We start from the raw sequence: 17485 nt of genomic DNA, 5'->3' as shown, positions 1-17485 counted from the left end.
GCTGGACCATCTGTCATGGAAGTTCTGGTTTTCAGTATCTGTTGTCATGGGATCTGAGTGGCGGGGGGGCAGTGTTGTGGTACTTTTTCCAGTTCAGTTTTGTGATGGCCTTTTCTCCTGGCCATGTGCTTCCTGCTCATCTGTCACAGTGGTTTCTCTGTGGAGTTGTCCTGTTGAACACCCCCCCGTCTGACTGTCTAGGCTTCTTGGAGATTTATGAACTGTCAATAACTCTCTTTCTGTTTAAACTAGCTAGAGATTTCTGTTGTTTTATTCTGCAAATAAGAATTGGGACTTGTCCTGCTATCACAAAGCCAAGAAAAGATGATGCTTCGAGGAGGCTAATTGTGTTTAGTACTGTTGAGAATGGGAATTTCAAGGTGATAATTTACTAAATTCAATGAATATAGTTCACTGTGACTCTAGCAAAAGCATCTTTTCTTTCAGTGGAAGTAGAAATCAATTACAGTAAGTCAGAGGTAGGGAATAGCAGGTAGGGAAGTGAAGACAGCTAGTGTGGACATCTTTATGGGGACCTTGACTGTGACGGGGAATATGGCAGAGGTGAAGCAGTTGAGCAGGATCAGAGGTGAAGCTAAGAAATACAGGAGCATGTTTGATTACTGGAAGTAACCAGTAGAGGGGTAGACAGGAGAGAGCAGGTGAAACATCTGTGAGAACTTGAGTCAGTTATGTAACTTCTCTGTGTCTTAGTTTCCTTACCTGTAAAGTTTGGGTTACAGGATCATTCTCTTAGGATGTTTTGGGATTGGAGTGAAATAATGTGCATGAAGAAATTTCAATGCAATGTCTTGTGTTTAGTAATGGCTTGGTAAATTTAGACATTATTACTACTACTACTCTCGTTTGCTATTGTCTTCTGTATATTTTAGAATATTGTGAATATGGAATACTAGTTACTCGGTCTCCTGATTTTACAGATCTCCCTTTCAGCCCTTGCAGACCAGCCCCATTGCCATATTATCCTTCATGATGAAGTAAACATTCATCAAGCACCCAGCGTGTACCAAGTATGCCTATCACAGGTGTCAAATATATCTGATGTATGTATCAGATACAAAACTAAACAAAACTTGTTCTCTGCCTCCCAGTTGCTTCTGGACCACTCGAGGAGAGAGATGGGTAAAACATGAATACTTTATGCCAAGTTTTATATTGTAGCAGTCCGGTTCTAGCAGGAGCAGAACTGCTAGGAAATATGTATGTGTGTTGTATTTATTTGTTCATATATACACACATGCACACACATATTTGTGCATTTATTATAGCTGGCTAAGTAAACATGAAAGGCAGAAAGGAAGGATCATGAACAGGCTGAAATGGCACAAGCACACCTTTTTGTCTTAAGGCCCACCTGCTCTCATTTGTCATGGGTTTGCCCAGCTCTTCTGTTGACCCACCTACCTTCTTGTGAAAGACTGTGGGAGGTATTTTTCCCTCATATCCTATCTACTCCCTTCTAGGCCAGTTGATTTTTAAAGAATTAAATTTATAATCAGCAGATATACAAATTTATTCTAATATGTACTGGTTAATTTCTTGAATACACTCGAGCTGCATTTATTAACAGATTTTATTTAGTCATCTGCACAGCTAGTTAAAGTAATTGGCTGGCTGTGAATTAAGAGCACCACCCAAGCTAAAATGTAAATTCATTAGTTTTCAACTTCAGTTTTTAATTTCACCTGCTGTTTACTGCTCAAAGGAATAAATTGTATTTTAAATGAAATGTATATTTAAGGGAGAAACTTCAGTAGCCAATATTCTATTTTATTTTAAAATCTGCCTCTTTGTCTCTCTGAAAATTAAACAAGTTGTGTCAGATTGTGGCAACCACTGATGAGTGCGAAAAGCTGTCTTAAGAGTTCTGTTGCCAAAGGAATTTGAGGTATTGGGTTAGTTAGTCTAACGCTTTTGCTTTTTGTTGCAAGAAGTTGAAAGCAGCGTAGGTTTTACAGAAAAGAAAGGTGGGGTAAGGTGGGTGGGGATTATGTTTCAAGGCCCTTAGCAGGAGAGATGCAAGGTTAGCACGCACATGTGGGTGGGTGTAGCACCAGAGTGTGGGGGGATAAGGCAGCACTCAGCCCCCATTTGTCTGAGGATCCTTCTGCCCTCTGTTCCTATTTCTCTCCAGAGTCCGCTCCACCCTCCTCCTTACTCTTCCCTGGCTTCCTCTAGTTTCTCATGTGCACGTGGCCTGGCCTGGTCACCAGCCCCGTCGTTTCCAACCACTGCCATTAATGGACATCAGTCTCGATCTCTCTTTGATCAGATTCCTGAACGAAAAGATGCTCTTGGCCCTGTTTGGGCCCCAGAGAAATTATACAATATTCTCCTCAAGAACTGACTTTGCCTTTTCATTTATACATGTCACAACTACATTCAACAACTTTCCATAAAGTTCTTTTCCAGCCACTTTTGGGAAATGTGTGGTTTGATCAGAGAAACCATGTTTTAAAGTCTTATTTGATACTCAGGTCAGTGGCAAATAATTATTTAACCCATGAAGAAAATGAGCTTTACCCTACTGCTTCATTTCCCACGAGTCTCCTCTTTCTTGCCGTGTGTTTGTGCCTAGGATTCGGGCCAGGTGGGGACGAAGGAGCTCAGAAATGCTCTGCAATGGGAGCAGAGGGGCCCTCAGGGAGATGGGGGACGGTGTCCAATAGGGGTAGAGGAAAGGCCCTGTGAAGTTTGTGGCCTCTAGAGGAGCCCCTTGGTTCAGCATGATGGGGCAAGGTAAGGTTCCAAGTCCCTTGGGGAGAGGCTCCAAGGCGGAAAGGTCAGAGACAACAAGGGTCTGTTCTGTGCACAGAGACCCCAGCTCCTCCTGGCAGTGGCAGTGACAGTTAGTGAGGCTCTGACCCAGCAATTAGTATGGAAAAGTCTTCTGTAGGTCAGCTATCCCTCAGTAGAACAGCTACCTGTACCCCTTCAGAAAGAAGCTTCTAAGAAAAAACTTCAAGTGGGGCCCAAATTCCAGTGGCAAACATATTTACTGTAAACCAAATGCGGAAGAAACTAAAAATGGCATTGATTATCATTGTTATTTTTGACCACAAATGTTAGGATGTGCTGGGAGAGCAAGTGGGCTGGATCTGTGGGGAGCCACAGGCAGGTGTGAGGAAGTGTCCCTGGGCATCCCTGGGGATCAGGCTGTGAGGTGATCTGCCCCTAATACTTTACCCTCCAGGAATCTTCACCCCCCGTCCCAGGAGTTTCAAAATCATATAACTTTAACTGTGACTTGCTTCTGAAATTATGCCATATTATCTCTCTACAGGTTTGTCCTGTATTAACCTAGGTGATATTTGTAGAAGGAAGGTTCAGAGTCCCTTAACTTAAAAAATAAAATAAATTCTATTTCCGCTATAGATTTTATTACAAAATAAGGATTGCATTCCTGGAGATAAAGTCCTCCATGAAATAAAGTTGAGTGCTTTGATAAAGAAGGGAATAAGATGATGACCATTCTGTGCTTTACCTAATTTTTTCCCTGGATGTAGCACAATTCACCATTTCTTTCTGGTAGTTTAGGAACTACCTTTTAGACTGAGGAACCCCACACTTTGCAGCCTCAGGAATTTGGCATCCATCGTTCTTAGACATTTATTAGTAAGTGCTACCAGAGAGCACATATAATCACCTGAAAATTCATTCATTGATTTATTCCACAAATATTTATTGAGGGCCCACTGTGTTTCAGACACTCTTCTAGGTGCTGGGAAACATCAATATACAAACCAAAAAAATGTCTACCCTCATAGAGCTATTCTGGGGGAGTAGCCCGGACCATAAACATAATAAATAGTAAACTATACAGTTTTTTGTTAAACAGTAAGTGCTATAGAATGACAATATAGAATAGAATGTGATAGACGTGGAGTGGAAGAAAAGCACTGTAACTTTAAATAGGGTGGTCAGGGATAGCTTTACTGAGGGGGGAGAATTTGCACAGACTGAAAGGGTGAGGAAGCAAGCAATGTGGATATAAAAAGGAAGAACATTCCTGGAAGATGGGGTGGCTGGTGGAAAGGTCTTGAGGCAGGGATATGTCTGGCATGTTCAAGGCCAGCAAGGGTTGGGGGAGAGATGAGAGTGGGAGGAGGAAGCTGGAGAGGGACAAGGAAGGATAGAGGGGGGCCAGCTCAAATGGAACCCTGGAAACTACTACAAGGACTTTGACTTTAATTCTGAGCAAAATGGGAAGCATTGGAGGGTTCTGAGCTGAGGAAAGGCATGATCTGACTCTTGTTTTTCAACGTTTATTTATTTTTGGGACAGAGAGAGACAGAGCATGAACGGGGGAGGGGCAGAGAGAGAGGGAGACACAGAATGGGAAACAGGCTCCAGGCTCTGAGCCATCAGCCCAGAGCCCGATGCGGGGCTCGAACTCACGGACCGCGAGATTGTGACCTGGCTGAAGTCGGACGCTTAACCGACTGCGCCACCCAGGCGCCCCTGATCTGACTCTTGTTTTTAAGGGATAAGATGGCCTACTGTTACTGAGAAGGAACTGGGGTGTATGGGAGATGAGGCAAGGATGCAAACAGGGATCCAGGGAGGAAACTGTTGTACAAATCCTGGCAAGAGGTGATGATGGCTTGACTGTGGAAGGTGGTGGGAAGTGATTGGATTCTGGATATATTTGGAAGGTAAAGGCCACAGGATTTTCACATCAACTGGATATGATTGGTTGAATTAAACTTTGACTTATATAAAACAAATGGAGTACCTAATAAACATAAATCAAAAATTCTGTATACTGAAGTTAAGTACAATAAGTTGGACCCATATTGATATTGATGTCCCCTCTCCTTACATTTGGTTGGAAAAAATGTGCAGGTAACATCGGCTGAGCCAGAGTCCACATCGGACTTTATACAAATAGGTATTTTTATTCAGGGTTTTTCAGAAAGGCTTAAAAAAAAATACTTCAGTTGTGTGTTCTCACTTGCATAATTTTAAGAGAAGGTTTGAAGCTTCAGCCAAGAAGTCTTCCACCAAAGATTTTTGCAATAACTTTGCTAAATGTGCAGCTGACTAATCTGCCATTAGGCAAGCCAAGTCATGCTTTGTTGAATATTAAATTGTCAAGATATTAAAGTTAAAACTTGCTTTAGTAAACCCAGCATTAACAACACTGATTGCTGAGATATTGTAGCTGTATGGTTAGAATGCATGATGCCAAAACCTAATACAGGGTTTCAACTCTGTTGTACTGCGTTTTGCTTCTTGTACATCAAACCAGTCTGACTTCCATCTGCCATTTACTCTGTCTTGGTATAGAGAAATAATATACTTGAGGATAAAGCAGTCAAACACTTCATTGGTTTCAGAGGGCTAAGGGAATAATATAAACAAAGGGCTAGGAATTGGAAGCAATTGTCTTTAAAGTGTTTCTATTACAGCCGTTCATTAGGACTGGATAGATTTGCCATCCAACTTATTTTTCTGTGTACCTAGCATGAAATTTGAAGAATTTAATCTAAAATGAGTAGAGTTCTGTTGACTAGTTTGGGACATACATTTTATCAATTGACTCAAGAGTCCAATCTTTCTTTGAGCATGACCTTTAGTGGTAGTATTTTAAATTAAGATACAATCAGTTGTCCCTGTTATTAATATAACCTTTGCTTTTTTGGTGACATGTTTTAAAATCTTTGGGTCTGATTACATATTCCACACTGTGGTTAATGTGCCATTATCATCAGTTACAAAATATGTAATGTATATTTATGTGTTTTGAAAGCAAGTTTAAAAAATGAATCCTACTGTCAGGAAACACAGTCTGAAATAGGAAGGATTCTCTTGCAAAGTTTGTCAGGTGCAACTGTGTGGTTTGCTGGTGAATGGAAGAGTCAACGAGTTGCTAGGCCAAGTAGACCGTTCACTTGCCTTTTAAGGCTTGCTCTCCAAAAGTGGTTTTGTTGTGGCATGAATTTTCTTCTCTTTTCCAGAATTTCTTTTCTACTTTTTTACTATGCAGAAAGCCCCAAAAGGCAAATGGGTTGGCTTTCTGCAAATTATTCCTGGAAATCCAGTTAATCTACAGAGCCAACTCCTCACATTTTATTGGGTTGAGATGAGTAAGCAAGGACAGCTTCCAAGAGGGAGTGCTGACACATGCTTTTTGGCATCTTATTGCTGTAAATCCATAGGGAGGGTGTTAGGATTAAGGTGGCCTGGGATGCACTTCAGTGTAGACAGAAGAAAGAATTGATCAAGTAAGTGGGCTGATGTTAGAAGCCATCTTCTTTTCTGATGAGCTGTTAGAATCCTCCTATGAAAACCAGATGTTTTTGTATTGAGAAAAACTGATGAGCTTCTGTCCCTATCTTAGAAAGTGGCATCCAGTCTACAAAGGACACCATTTAGAGAAATTCAAGATTTAAATAGATACTGTTAACTTCTTGTTTAAAATAGTGCAATTTTCCCAAGTATATCATATTTATAGTTACGCTGTTTATCTTTTTCTAGGAAAACAAAAGCTGTTCATTGCAATAAAAATTTTGAGTTTTATTTGTTAGTTAACTCAGTAATTGGTAGCATTCTCATATAATTGAACACTGAAGCTTTGTTCCCTTGCAAGAAATTACACTGGATGATGCATGTGTCTCTGATATGCTGTATGAAGGGCTTCTGTGTTGGGTAGGGAGAAGGAATTCATTGGTAGTTATTGTAGTACAATATGATTGAGTGGTGCTGATAACCAATGGAACTAATAGTGCATGTGAATGCATTATTTTAAGTAATTCATTTTCCCTTTAATATATGCATATATGTTAATAATTGAAAGCTAGTAGAAGGAAAAGTATTCGTTATATAAATGCCAGATACTTGAGAAACAATTAGATAAAAATGATATGTATTTTTTCATCATAGAATAACTTCTTAGGTTTTTAAATACCAAACTATGGGCAAATAAGATAGAAAGCAAAATTGACCTATAAATCTGCTCCCAAGAGAAACCATTCTTAACATTTTGGAATGTCCTTTCAGAATTTTCTCTCTTTATATATATACACATCTCTCTTCCCTGAGATCATATTACATACACTCATTTGGATTTTCTTTGTTTTCAGTTAATGTAGTAAATGTCTTTCCATTTTAATAAATATAGAGATATGTCTTAGTTTTAGCCATATATTTTACTTATGCATATTTAACCCCAACTTTCTTGATGGATGTTTAGGGAATTTCCATTTTTTTAAATGTTATAACAAGTTCTGTGACAAAAAGCTTTGTGTGCTTTTCTTTTTTCTTCCCTTAGACATAGAATTTCTAACACAAAGGGATGCACAACTAAATGTGCTACCTTCACCAGGTCGGCCTCCTACAGCATGTATCTTCTCTCCAACAATAATTAAGAATCCCAGTTTCCTTATATGTCGACTAACAGGGCATTATTCCTCATAATTTTGCTAAATCTTAGCTTTTAAGTTGACTTTAATTTGAAAACCTTAGAAACATGAAAGTGTCCCATAATAACACCACCTAAAAATTGTGTGTGTGTGCGTGCGTGCGCACAAGTATGCATGCAGATGTCCATCCATAGGTATGTCTAATTATATAAGAAAAAAACCCTCTTGGCCCATTCAGTCTTCTGTTCCTTAAGGTGTAAGCTTATTTAGCAAACTACTCTGTTTTTTAAATGCAGTGCAATCATGCCTAACATATTAGTTTGCAACTTGACTGTTACTCATTATAGATCGTGGACAAATGTTTTCCTCTTAATAGATCATGGATATATCCTGATGACCTTCTTTTGGTGATGTCATGCTATGCCCATTGTATGGGTGTTCTGTAGTTTGTTCCCCCATGACTAAAATTTTGGTTGTTTGATTCAGAAATTCTAACCTCCAGGAATTTTTTCTGCAAAAAAAATGCTTGCACAAGTGCATAAAGCTGTACGCATACATATACAAGGATGTTCATTGTAGAATTATTTTTAATAATGAAAAATTGAAAAGAGCCTCAATGTCTGTCCAAGAAGACATCAGGTAAAAAAAAAAAATCTGATCTCATGACTGTTATAGTTTTCAATGTTTTAAAAAGTCAGCAGCTCTACTACTAACATGTAAGGTTGCCCATGATTTATTGTGAAGTGAGCAAATAAGTTGCAGAATAATACATATAGTATAATCACCATCATTATGGTGATAAATACCATCTAAACAGGTATTTATGCATTTTTAAGTAATTTGAAGTTTTGCAGTAAATTGTTAAAAGCTTTTCTTTCTGGGGGTTGGACCTGACTGGGCAGGGCTGGGAAAAGAGTGGGGAGGAATAGAATAGAAAGCTTTCCTCATTTTATTTTATATACATCTTATTGAAAATTTAATAACAAGCATATATATTTTTAAATTTTTTAATCTTTTTAATTAATTTATTTTTATATATAATTTATTGTCAAATTGGTTTCCACACAACACCCAGTGCTCATCCCAGCAGGTGCCCTTCACAATGCCCGTCACCCACTTTCCCCTCTCCCCCCACCCCCATCAACCCTCAGTTTGTTCTCAGTATTTAAGAGTCCACCCCCCATCAACCCTCAGTTTGTTCTCAGTATTTAAGAGTCTCTTATGGTTTGCCTCCCTCCCTCTCTGTAACTTTTTTTTCCCCCTCTTCCCCTCCCCCCTGGTCTTCTGTTAAGTTTCTCAGGATCCACATAAGAGTGAAAACATATGGTATCTGTCTTTCTCTGTATGGCTTATTTCACTTAGCATAACATGCTCCAGTTCCATCCACGTTGCTACAAATGGCCAGATTTCATTCTTTCTCATTGCCAAGTAGTATTCCATTGTATATATAAGCCACATTTTCTTTATCCATTTGTCAGTTGATGGAATACATTTTGTAATAAACATTCTTTAAGTTATTTATTTATTTTGAGAGAGAGAGAGAGAGAGTATGAGTGGGTGGGAGGGGAGAGAGAGAAAATCCCAAGCAGGCTCTGCGCTGTCAGTGTGCAGCCCAGCACAGGGCTCGATCTCATGAACTGTGAGATCATGACCTGAACTGAAATCAAGAGTCAGCTACTTAACCAACTGAGCCACCCAGGAGCCCCTTAAACATTTTTAAACATGAAAAGTACATTTAAACTATAGTGAAACAGTGAAAAATAAAATGTTTAAGTGAGACTAGGTAGGTTCCAAGAATCTACCTACTTAACAGTTTATGACTCCATGAAAACACAGTTAACTGAAAAATAAATAGGAGGAATTTCTTATAGATACAAGTGGCTTCATTTACAATGTGGCAGAAGAGTAAGAAGAATAAAAGAGGAAGAGAGAGTAAACCATAAAGTCGGAAAGGAGTTAGCGGGAAGCAGAAGTGGACACCGTTGATCCTGTTTCTAGAGGAACACAGAACTCAAATTCCTCTTCTTCAAGAGAGCTCTCCATTCATGTGAGAGCAGCTGTGTGGGGCATAACCCTCTGTTTTCTAAACAAAATATTCCCAGTTCCTCCCAGTCATATCCTTTGCCATGCTGATCATTCTGCTGTGTTTGTTCCACTTTGTCAGTGTCCATCTTGAAATGTGACAACCAGAAAATGCTACTGCCTTCTAACTTACAGTCTTATCAGTGTGAGATAATCAGATTAATCCCTCCCTGGGCAGGGGACACTTTTTTTTTTTTAGCCTAGACTAAGATTATTCCTAAACCTTAGCCTTGTATTTTCTCCTAGAAATTACTAGTTAACGGTCTTGCTGTTTTTCTTCATTGTTTATCCCACAGAACTTCTAGATTGTGTTCGTTGGTTTTCTGGCTGTCTTCCATTGTTGAACCCTTTGCCCCCTTCTGAGCTGTAGCATAGAGTGATTCTTCCAATAGCCTCAACTTTTTTATTATCAAAACTATCAGCTCATATGAGTCACATAATTAATTGATATCTGCTTCCAGGAAGGAAGCTACTTTGGCCCAGGCCCCATGGATCATCAGAAGAGTTTCCTTTTGTCACCATGACATTGTGCAAAGTGGGGGAAAAATAAATAAGAGTGCCCTCTTTGGACAGAAAAAGTACAAAAATTCCTCCTCAGGTGGAAAAATTAGAAAGGTGTCCCTCTTCCATGGGTGGAAAAACCAGGACACATGGCTTGATTGGGAGAGGGATTTTAGTCTCATCTTACCAATATGCAGGATATAACCATACAATTACTTGCAGTGGCCTCGATTGCCATAGCATAACTTATTTTTTAACAAACAAACTAATAGACTTTATGGATACCTCTTTTACAAGCACAGTTACCCAATATCTGGTCTAAGTGATTTTGTGAATACGTTTTCCATACCAGTTACTCCTGGTTTTGTTCCTTCTTTCTTTTTGTCAACAGTTCTATTGAGGTATGATCTATATACCATAATATTCATCTCATTGTAAGAATATGGTTCAATTATTTTTAAAAATTTACAGCATTATACAAATATCACTGTAGTCTAGTTCTGGAACACTTCTGCCGCCACAAAAAGTTCTCTGGGGCCCATTTGCTTTCAGTTCTAGCTCCTACTCCCAGCCCTAAGCAGTCACTGGTCTATTTCCTGTCTTTATTGATTTGCCTTTTCTGCAAATCTCATAGAAATGGGACCATATCTTCCTCTAGCTGCTTTGTTCTACTAAAGTAGTAAGGGCCCAAATTTAATCACGGTCCCGATGCTCTTTTTGCTGTGTTCTTCTGCTAATCTGCGAGGGGTGCAACAACTGGATATCAGTCCTGTCCCCTTCTGCTACCGCTGGCCCTTACTCATCCCTTTCCCTCCATTCTGCCTCAGCATTCAAACATGCTCTGTTACCTCTTGTCTTCGAACATTCTCCCTTGTCCAGCATCCTCTCCAGCCACCACCCCATTTCTCTGAGCCACTTCAGAGCCCAGCTTCTCAAGGTTTGACTTCATGTGCTCTTCCCACTCTCTACTCTCCTGTGAACTCTCTTTTTAAAAAATGTTTTTAGGGGTGCCTGACTGGCTCAGTTGGAAGAACATGCGATTCTTGATCTTGGGCTCATGAGTTTGAGCCCTATGTTGGGTGTAGAGATTAATTAAATAAATAAACTCGGGAAAAAAATTTTGTATACTACCTAGTATGAATAAAAGAATGTTAAAGGTAATACAGTAATAGCAATACAGTAATAGTGATACAATGAAGGTCTACACCTGTCATCCACTCCTTCCACCAGCTTTACCCACAGTGGAACCCATGACTCCAAGTATCAGAAATTTCTTACTCATCACTACATTTTTTGTTCTCTTTGGCCCATTTCTAACTCCTTTTTCCCCCCAAATGTTTGTTTATTTATTTTTAGAGAGAGACTGAGTACAAGCAGGGAGGGACAGAGGGAGAGAGAGGGGAAGAGAGAGAATCCCCAGCAGGCTCCACGCTGTCAGCACAGAGCCCCATGAGGGGCTCGACCTTATAAACTGTGAGATCATGACCTGAACAGAAATTAAGAGTCAGACGCTTAACTGACTGAGCCACCCAGGTGCCCCTCTAACTCCTTTTTAAGTCTACTTTTAAAACAAGGAGGGGCGCCTGGGTGGCGCAGTCGGTTAAGCGTCCGACTTCAGCCAGGTCACAATCTCGCGGTCCGTGAGTTCGAGCCCCGCATCGGGCTCTGGGCTGATGGCTCAGAGCCTGGAGCCTGTTTCCCATTCTGTGTCTCCCTCTCTCTCTGCCCCTCCCCCGTTCATGCTGTGTCTCTCTCTGTCCCAAAAATAAATAAACGTTGAAAAAAAAATAAATAAAAAAAATAAAACAAGGAGTCTAGGCTCAATAGTCTCTGACATCCATTACATCGCTAAAATTCCCTGATTACTATTGACAGAGTAGTTTCTTGTTTAGGATGTATTGTGGAAGATTTATAGCTTACATTGTTGAATGTTACTATATTTTTATGAAGTCTTGGCTAACTGCATGATATATAATTATAATATAATTTCCATAGGAAATCTATTCTACTTTCTATTAATTTGCTTTAGAATGCTGGGGTTTTTTTTCCCCTAAAATTTTGAAACTAAAAGCTGAGCTTCCTCTAATGTTCTCCACTAACCCTATCTATCTTTGGATTGAATTCATTTAACCAGTACATTTGCCCCAAGGGAGGTATAGATGTCAATTATTGCTACAACTTAATACTAATGACTACTTAAATATTTAATTAATGTAATACTTGACACTTACGGAGAAACTATTTATAATCATCGAAACCAGGCCTTTGTTTTCATCTTCTGTGCCTGGTGTTTAGTGTATCCCTTTTGGAACGCAGGTTTGCAATGAAGTGCTATGGGAGTGAAAAAGCACCTCTCTCTCCTACCTTCAGGCAGAAAAAGTTGCATAGAAAGTGACTCATGGTGGGGCGCCTGGGTGGCTCAGTTAAGCATCTTGATTTCGCTTCAGGTCATGATCTCACAGTTTTGTGAGTTCAAGCCCTGCGTCAGGCTCTGCATTGACACTGCAGAGCCTGCTTGGGATTCTCTCTCTCTCTCTCTCTCTCTCTCTCTCTCTCCCCCCCCTCCCCAACTCACGCTGTCCCTGTCTCTCTCAAAATAAATAAACTTAAAAAGAATTTTAGAAAGTGACTCATGGTGGATATTTACAGTATTAGTAATTACATTTGTTGATTTTCCAAGCTACATTTTTATTGAACATTCATTGCATTTCTTGAAGTTTGAAATATTTTCTTATTTTTTTTATTGTGTATTGATGTTATTAAAACAGTTGTTAAAAGCATTCATTTTAAGGGGTGCCTGGGTGGCTCAGTTGGTTAAGCATCTGACTTTGGTTCAGGTCATGATCTCACGGTTTGGAGGTTCGAGCCCTGCATTGGGCTCTGCGCTGACAGCTCAGAGCCTGGAGCCTGCTTCAGATTCTGTGTCTCCCTCTCTCTCTGCCCCTCCCCCATTCATGCTCTGTCTCTCTCAAAAATAAATAAAAATGTTAAAAATTTTTTTAAAAAAGCGTTCATTTTAAGAAATATTGGAAGTTTTTAATGAGTAGACCAAAAGTGGCTGACTGTTTTCCTAGAGGTAGGTCTGACAGGAGCACCACGGGAAAAAGATCTTTTTGCCCTGAGAAGTGACGGCCAAGGAAAGAAGAAAAGAGCTCAGTTGAGAGCTCTATGTTCATATGAAAGATTACATTCCAGCTAACTGGATTCCAAGGCATAAGTCATCCCTGGGTTCTGGAAATTCTCCTGTGTGAGCAGGTCCTGTGACTCTAACATGCATATCTCAGAGTTTCCCTTTAGTCTGAGAATTTCTAGTCTTTAACATCATACGTTGGCAGTCTCTGCTATTATTGAACACATATTCTGATTTTATTCTGAAAATGCCTTGTTTGTGGTGTTAGCCTCTGTTAATAATAAATCTATTTGACCAAATTTGTTGCACTTTTCCTCCTACCTAAAATTAAAAACAAAGGAACAAGCATATCTTCTATTTAAGTGGGGAAATGAAGATTTATTGATTTGACAAACTAAGTCCACAAGAGGCATGAGCTGTCAAATGGGCCTGTGAAATGGCTTAGAGGTGTGCATATTTTGAAACACTCCACCGGTCAGTGAGGCTCTTCCTTGTACACTCATGACTTTAAGAAGTTCACTCCAGGGGCACCTGGGTGGCTCGGTCGGTTAAGCGTCCAACTTCAGCTCAGGTCACGATCTCGCGGTCCGTGAGTCCGAGCCCCGCGTTGGGCTCTGGGCTGATGGCTCAGAGCCTGGAACCTGCTTCCGATTCTGTGTCTCCCTCTCTCTCTGCCCCTCCCCCGTTCATGCTCTGTCTCTCTCTGTCTCAAAAATAAATAAACGTTAAAAAAAATTTTTTTAAAGAAGTTCACTCCAGACCTCATTTATAACACCCACCACCTTTACAGAAACCTTTCTTTAACTTCAGTCTTTGTTCTCAGTCATCACAAATTCTGAAATAGCCAGATTCAGTGCCCTGAGGCATAATTTTTCTATTTGTCCTAAACCTTACTCACTGTTGCATTTAGTCAAAAATGATAAGAAAAATTAATGACTTTTTTATCATCATACTAACGAGGGATTTCACTGAGATCTTAACTGCTTTAGATAAAAGATAAAAAATAGTTCTTCACGAACTAGAGTATGGTTAAGATCAGTATTCATATTCAGAGATAAGGCTCATTTTGTGTTTCATTGCACCCTTCTATGCCATATAGTCAGTGTGAAATATTTAAGAATTTATTTACTTACTTGAGCTTTCTGTGTTGTAGAAGAGAAAACAGTGATGTTTTAAATTTTTAGATTTATCATAGAAGTATTATGCTTTGAAGTCTTCGACATTTTTATGTGCCTGAAAGGCTCCTCTTACATTTGTGGTGTTTCGTGTTTGCATTATGATGTGTGATGTATCAATTGCATATTACTCTGTAATGTCAGCTATTTTATTTCCATGTTACATTTTTCTCACTCAACCTATAAAATCTTCAAGATGAACAAGGAGGGCTCTGGTCTGTAGTCTCTTCTCAGGGTCATCTGCATGTAGTTGTGCCAAGCTGCTGTTTCGTGTGGGTAAGAAGTTTTGTGTTCCATTTCACAGGTGGGAAGCATCAAGCGGGAAATGACCTTCACATTTCAACCAGAGGACTTAAAACGTGACTCTAATAAAAAAATGTCTCATCAACACTTGTTTCCATTGGCCATGGAGGAAGATGTGAAAACGGCAGACACCAAAAAAGCCAACCGAGTCCTTGACCATGAAAAAGAAAACACACGCTCCATCTGTCTCCTTGAGCAAAAACGAAAAGTTGTTTCTTCCAATATTGATGTTCCTCCAGCAAGGTAAGGGAACATTAGCCTTTCTATGTGTTTGCCTGTGGAGAGTGTGTACAATCTCTACCATATTTCTCCAGAGTATATAGACTTAGGAGGGGCTTTCTGCCAAGAACATTTTTCCGTTGCTTGTGTGAAATAGAGCAGGTGGCCCTGCTCTTCGGAATTGACTTCATGACTGCACTAGTTGCGAGTATTGTCGCTGTAGAAAAGAATGTTTTATTCGATTCTGGAAAATGAATAATAAAAAACGAGAGAGTAAATGTCAAAAAAGAAACGTGAAATGTAGTACTGAGCGTAACCACTTAAAAGCAGGGATACTCACATCTTTTGGGCAGAGGTTGGAGAGCTATGACTGCAGGCCAGATTCAGCTCCTGGCATGTTTGTGTATAGCCTGTGAGGTACGAGTGGTTTTCCATTTGTAAAGGGTTTTTTAAAAAAATGAAGAATATGTGACATCGATCACAGGTGGCCTGCAAAGCCTAAAATGTTACATGTGACTCATCACAGAAAAAGTTTGATGATCCCTGGTTTATAGCATTGGTAATCCTTTTAAGACAGATCTACCTCAGAACTGGTCCAAGAGGGTTTATTTGAAGTATCAAAAGACTTTTATCACATTGTAATTTTATTTAAAATATATCCAGTAGCATTCAATCAAAGCACAACATTATGGCAGAATGACGTGGAACAGTAGTAAAATGGAGCATAGTAGACCTTTTACTTATTTTCTTGCTTGTCATTTATTTCACCTAGAAAATAAGTTACACGTTGGCCAGGATTTTGGACCATCTTGTTCATGCTGTATCAATGGCACTAAAATAATGCTTAGTAATGTACTAGGGGCTCCATAAATATTTGTTGGATGAAAGAAAGAAAATTCTGTAGCATAAAAACCTGCTTATTTTTAATATGTAAACCATATTTTGTTACCAAAACCCAGCAGTCTCTAAACAACATATCTGTCTCTGAAGCTTTCATCATTTCTTCACTTAGTGATGTCTGGTTATAAAAAATGACAGCCCCCTCCAAAAGAGATTGTGAATGGAGAATTATAAGCAGATTTTTGAGGAGTCCTCTATTTTGTTTGAATGGTTTCAACTCGGAATATAGTATCCTTGGAAAAGGAATAAATGTTTCTTTTTTGCCTATTTACTTTTTATAAGTAGAATTTCATTGCTTTCTATATTAAATCAAAAGTATCTCCTCTAGGAAATTATGTATTTTTCTGTTCTACCAAATTTGTCATACTTTCTAAAATTATAGTTCTCTTTGTTTTCCTTAACCTTTGTTGAAAATTTTCATATATTCATGGCTTCTGTTTAACCACTTGGAATTATTTGCTTTTCTAATTTTTTCATACAAAGCACTTGTTAAATTCTTTAGGATTAATTCCTTTAACTGGGGGTTTGTTATGAAATGTTTTATCATGCCCTAAAACTGGTAGGTACCTCAGTGCATAGCTGTTATTTGGTTGACTCATAGGACAAGTGACACGTTGAGTTGAAATGTGAAGAGCTATGGTTTTATTTTCTTTCTGAGCTTGTCGTGCAAAAAATTAGACTTCCCAATGTCAGATCGTCAGTGATGACTTGTACTTCCACAGGATTTACTGCAGCTAAAAATTCCATTAGAGCACTTTATATGTTAAAAGACCTGGAATTAATCATTTTAAATTACCATAGATTGTTTTAGATATATCTTTATTCTTTAATTTCACCCCATTGCAATAGTTTCTGGGGAAAATAATGAAAAGGAAAGGAAGTAAAATGTTTTCTGCCTTTCCTGACTCTGGCATGTGGAATATTTTTTCCACTTTCTCCAATTCACTAACTGTACTTAAAAGTTACGAGTCAAGCCAGTGTTATTGTAGGGTTCTTAAGCAGTATAGGAAAGTTAATTAGATTTTGAATCCATTAATGTACAGCAAAAATTCCCCAATGACAAGATATAATTCAGACATATTCATCTATTTTGGGAAATACTAGTTAAAGCTTCATTGTTCGAGATTTCCTCTAATATACTTGTTTTCATTGCTATAGTATTTAATCATCACAAATATGCCAACAGTTGGTGAAATAAATTGCCCTTTTTCTTGATGATGATGAAGGAATCAGAAAATTGTGGGGTTTAACTATCAAACTCTCAATTCTTTCGGTTCTATTTCCATGTACTGTTATGGAATTATTTTGTAAACGTCGACTTTCCACTATCATCTAAGTAAGTCGGTGTTTTGTTTTGAAAACTCCTTTTCCTGACACGGTAGGAAGATATGCGACTTTTCTTTTTGTTTATAAAAGCAAAATGTAATCTGTCTATTGGCAGTGTATAGATAATGAATTTTGAGTGAGTCTACAGTACTATGAAGTTTTTTGGTATAAGGAAAGCTATATCTTACATAATATATGTATGTATGTATGTATGTATGTATGTATGTGTGTGTGTGTGTATATATATATATATATATATATATATATATATATATATATATAAAATACGTAGCTCTATCCACCTGATTATTGAAACGTATTCTCCTAAATCCAGATGTTATGTTTTGGCCAGTTCTTATAAAGGCATTTTTGACCAATAGAGTATCACTGTTAAAGAGTTTCTTGGCAGTTTAAAATCAATTCTTTATAATCTTTCTCACTCTGTCCTTTGCTTATTCCCAGTA

At 38.7% G+C, this 17485-nt stretch overlaps 1 protein-coding gene across 1 annotated transcript in view; it reads left to right on the top strand.

Annotated features, from left to right (window-relative positions):
* The window catches only part of ZNF704 (zinc finger protein 704), a 228918-nt gene that overhangs the window by 40268 nt on the left and 171165 nt on the right, over positions 1–17485 (top strand). Inside the window, exon 2 of the mRNA XM_047073774.1 lies at positions 14578–14819. Within this exon, the coding sequence (XP_046929730.1) occupies positions 14578–14819 (242 nt within the window). The remainder of the gene's footprint in view (positions 1–14577; positions 14820–17485) is intronic.

This window comes from Lynx rufus, unplaced genomic scaffold, assembly GCF_022079265.1.
Source record: "Lynx rufus isolate CCGP_SWC_20201006 ecotype Redwood Valley unplaced genomic scaffold, mLynRuf1.p SCAF_12, whole genome shotgun sequence".
Taxonomy (NCBI): Eukaryota; Metazoa; Chordata; class Mammalia; order Carnivora; family Felidae; genus Lynx; species Lynx rufus.
The sequence above is the reverse complement of the archived record's forward strand: the minus strand, read 5'-3'. Positions and strand labels throughout refer to the sequence as shown.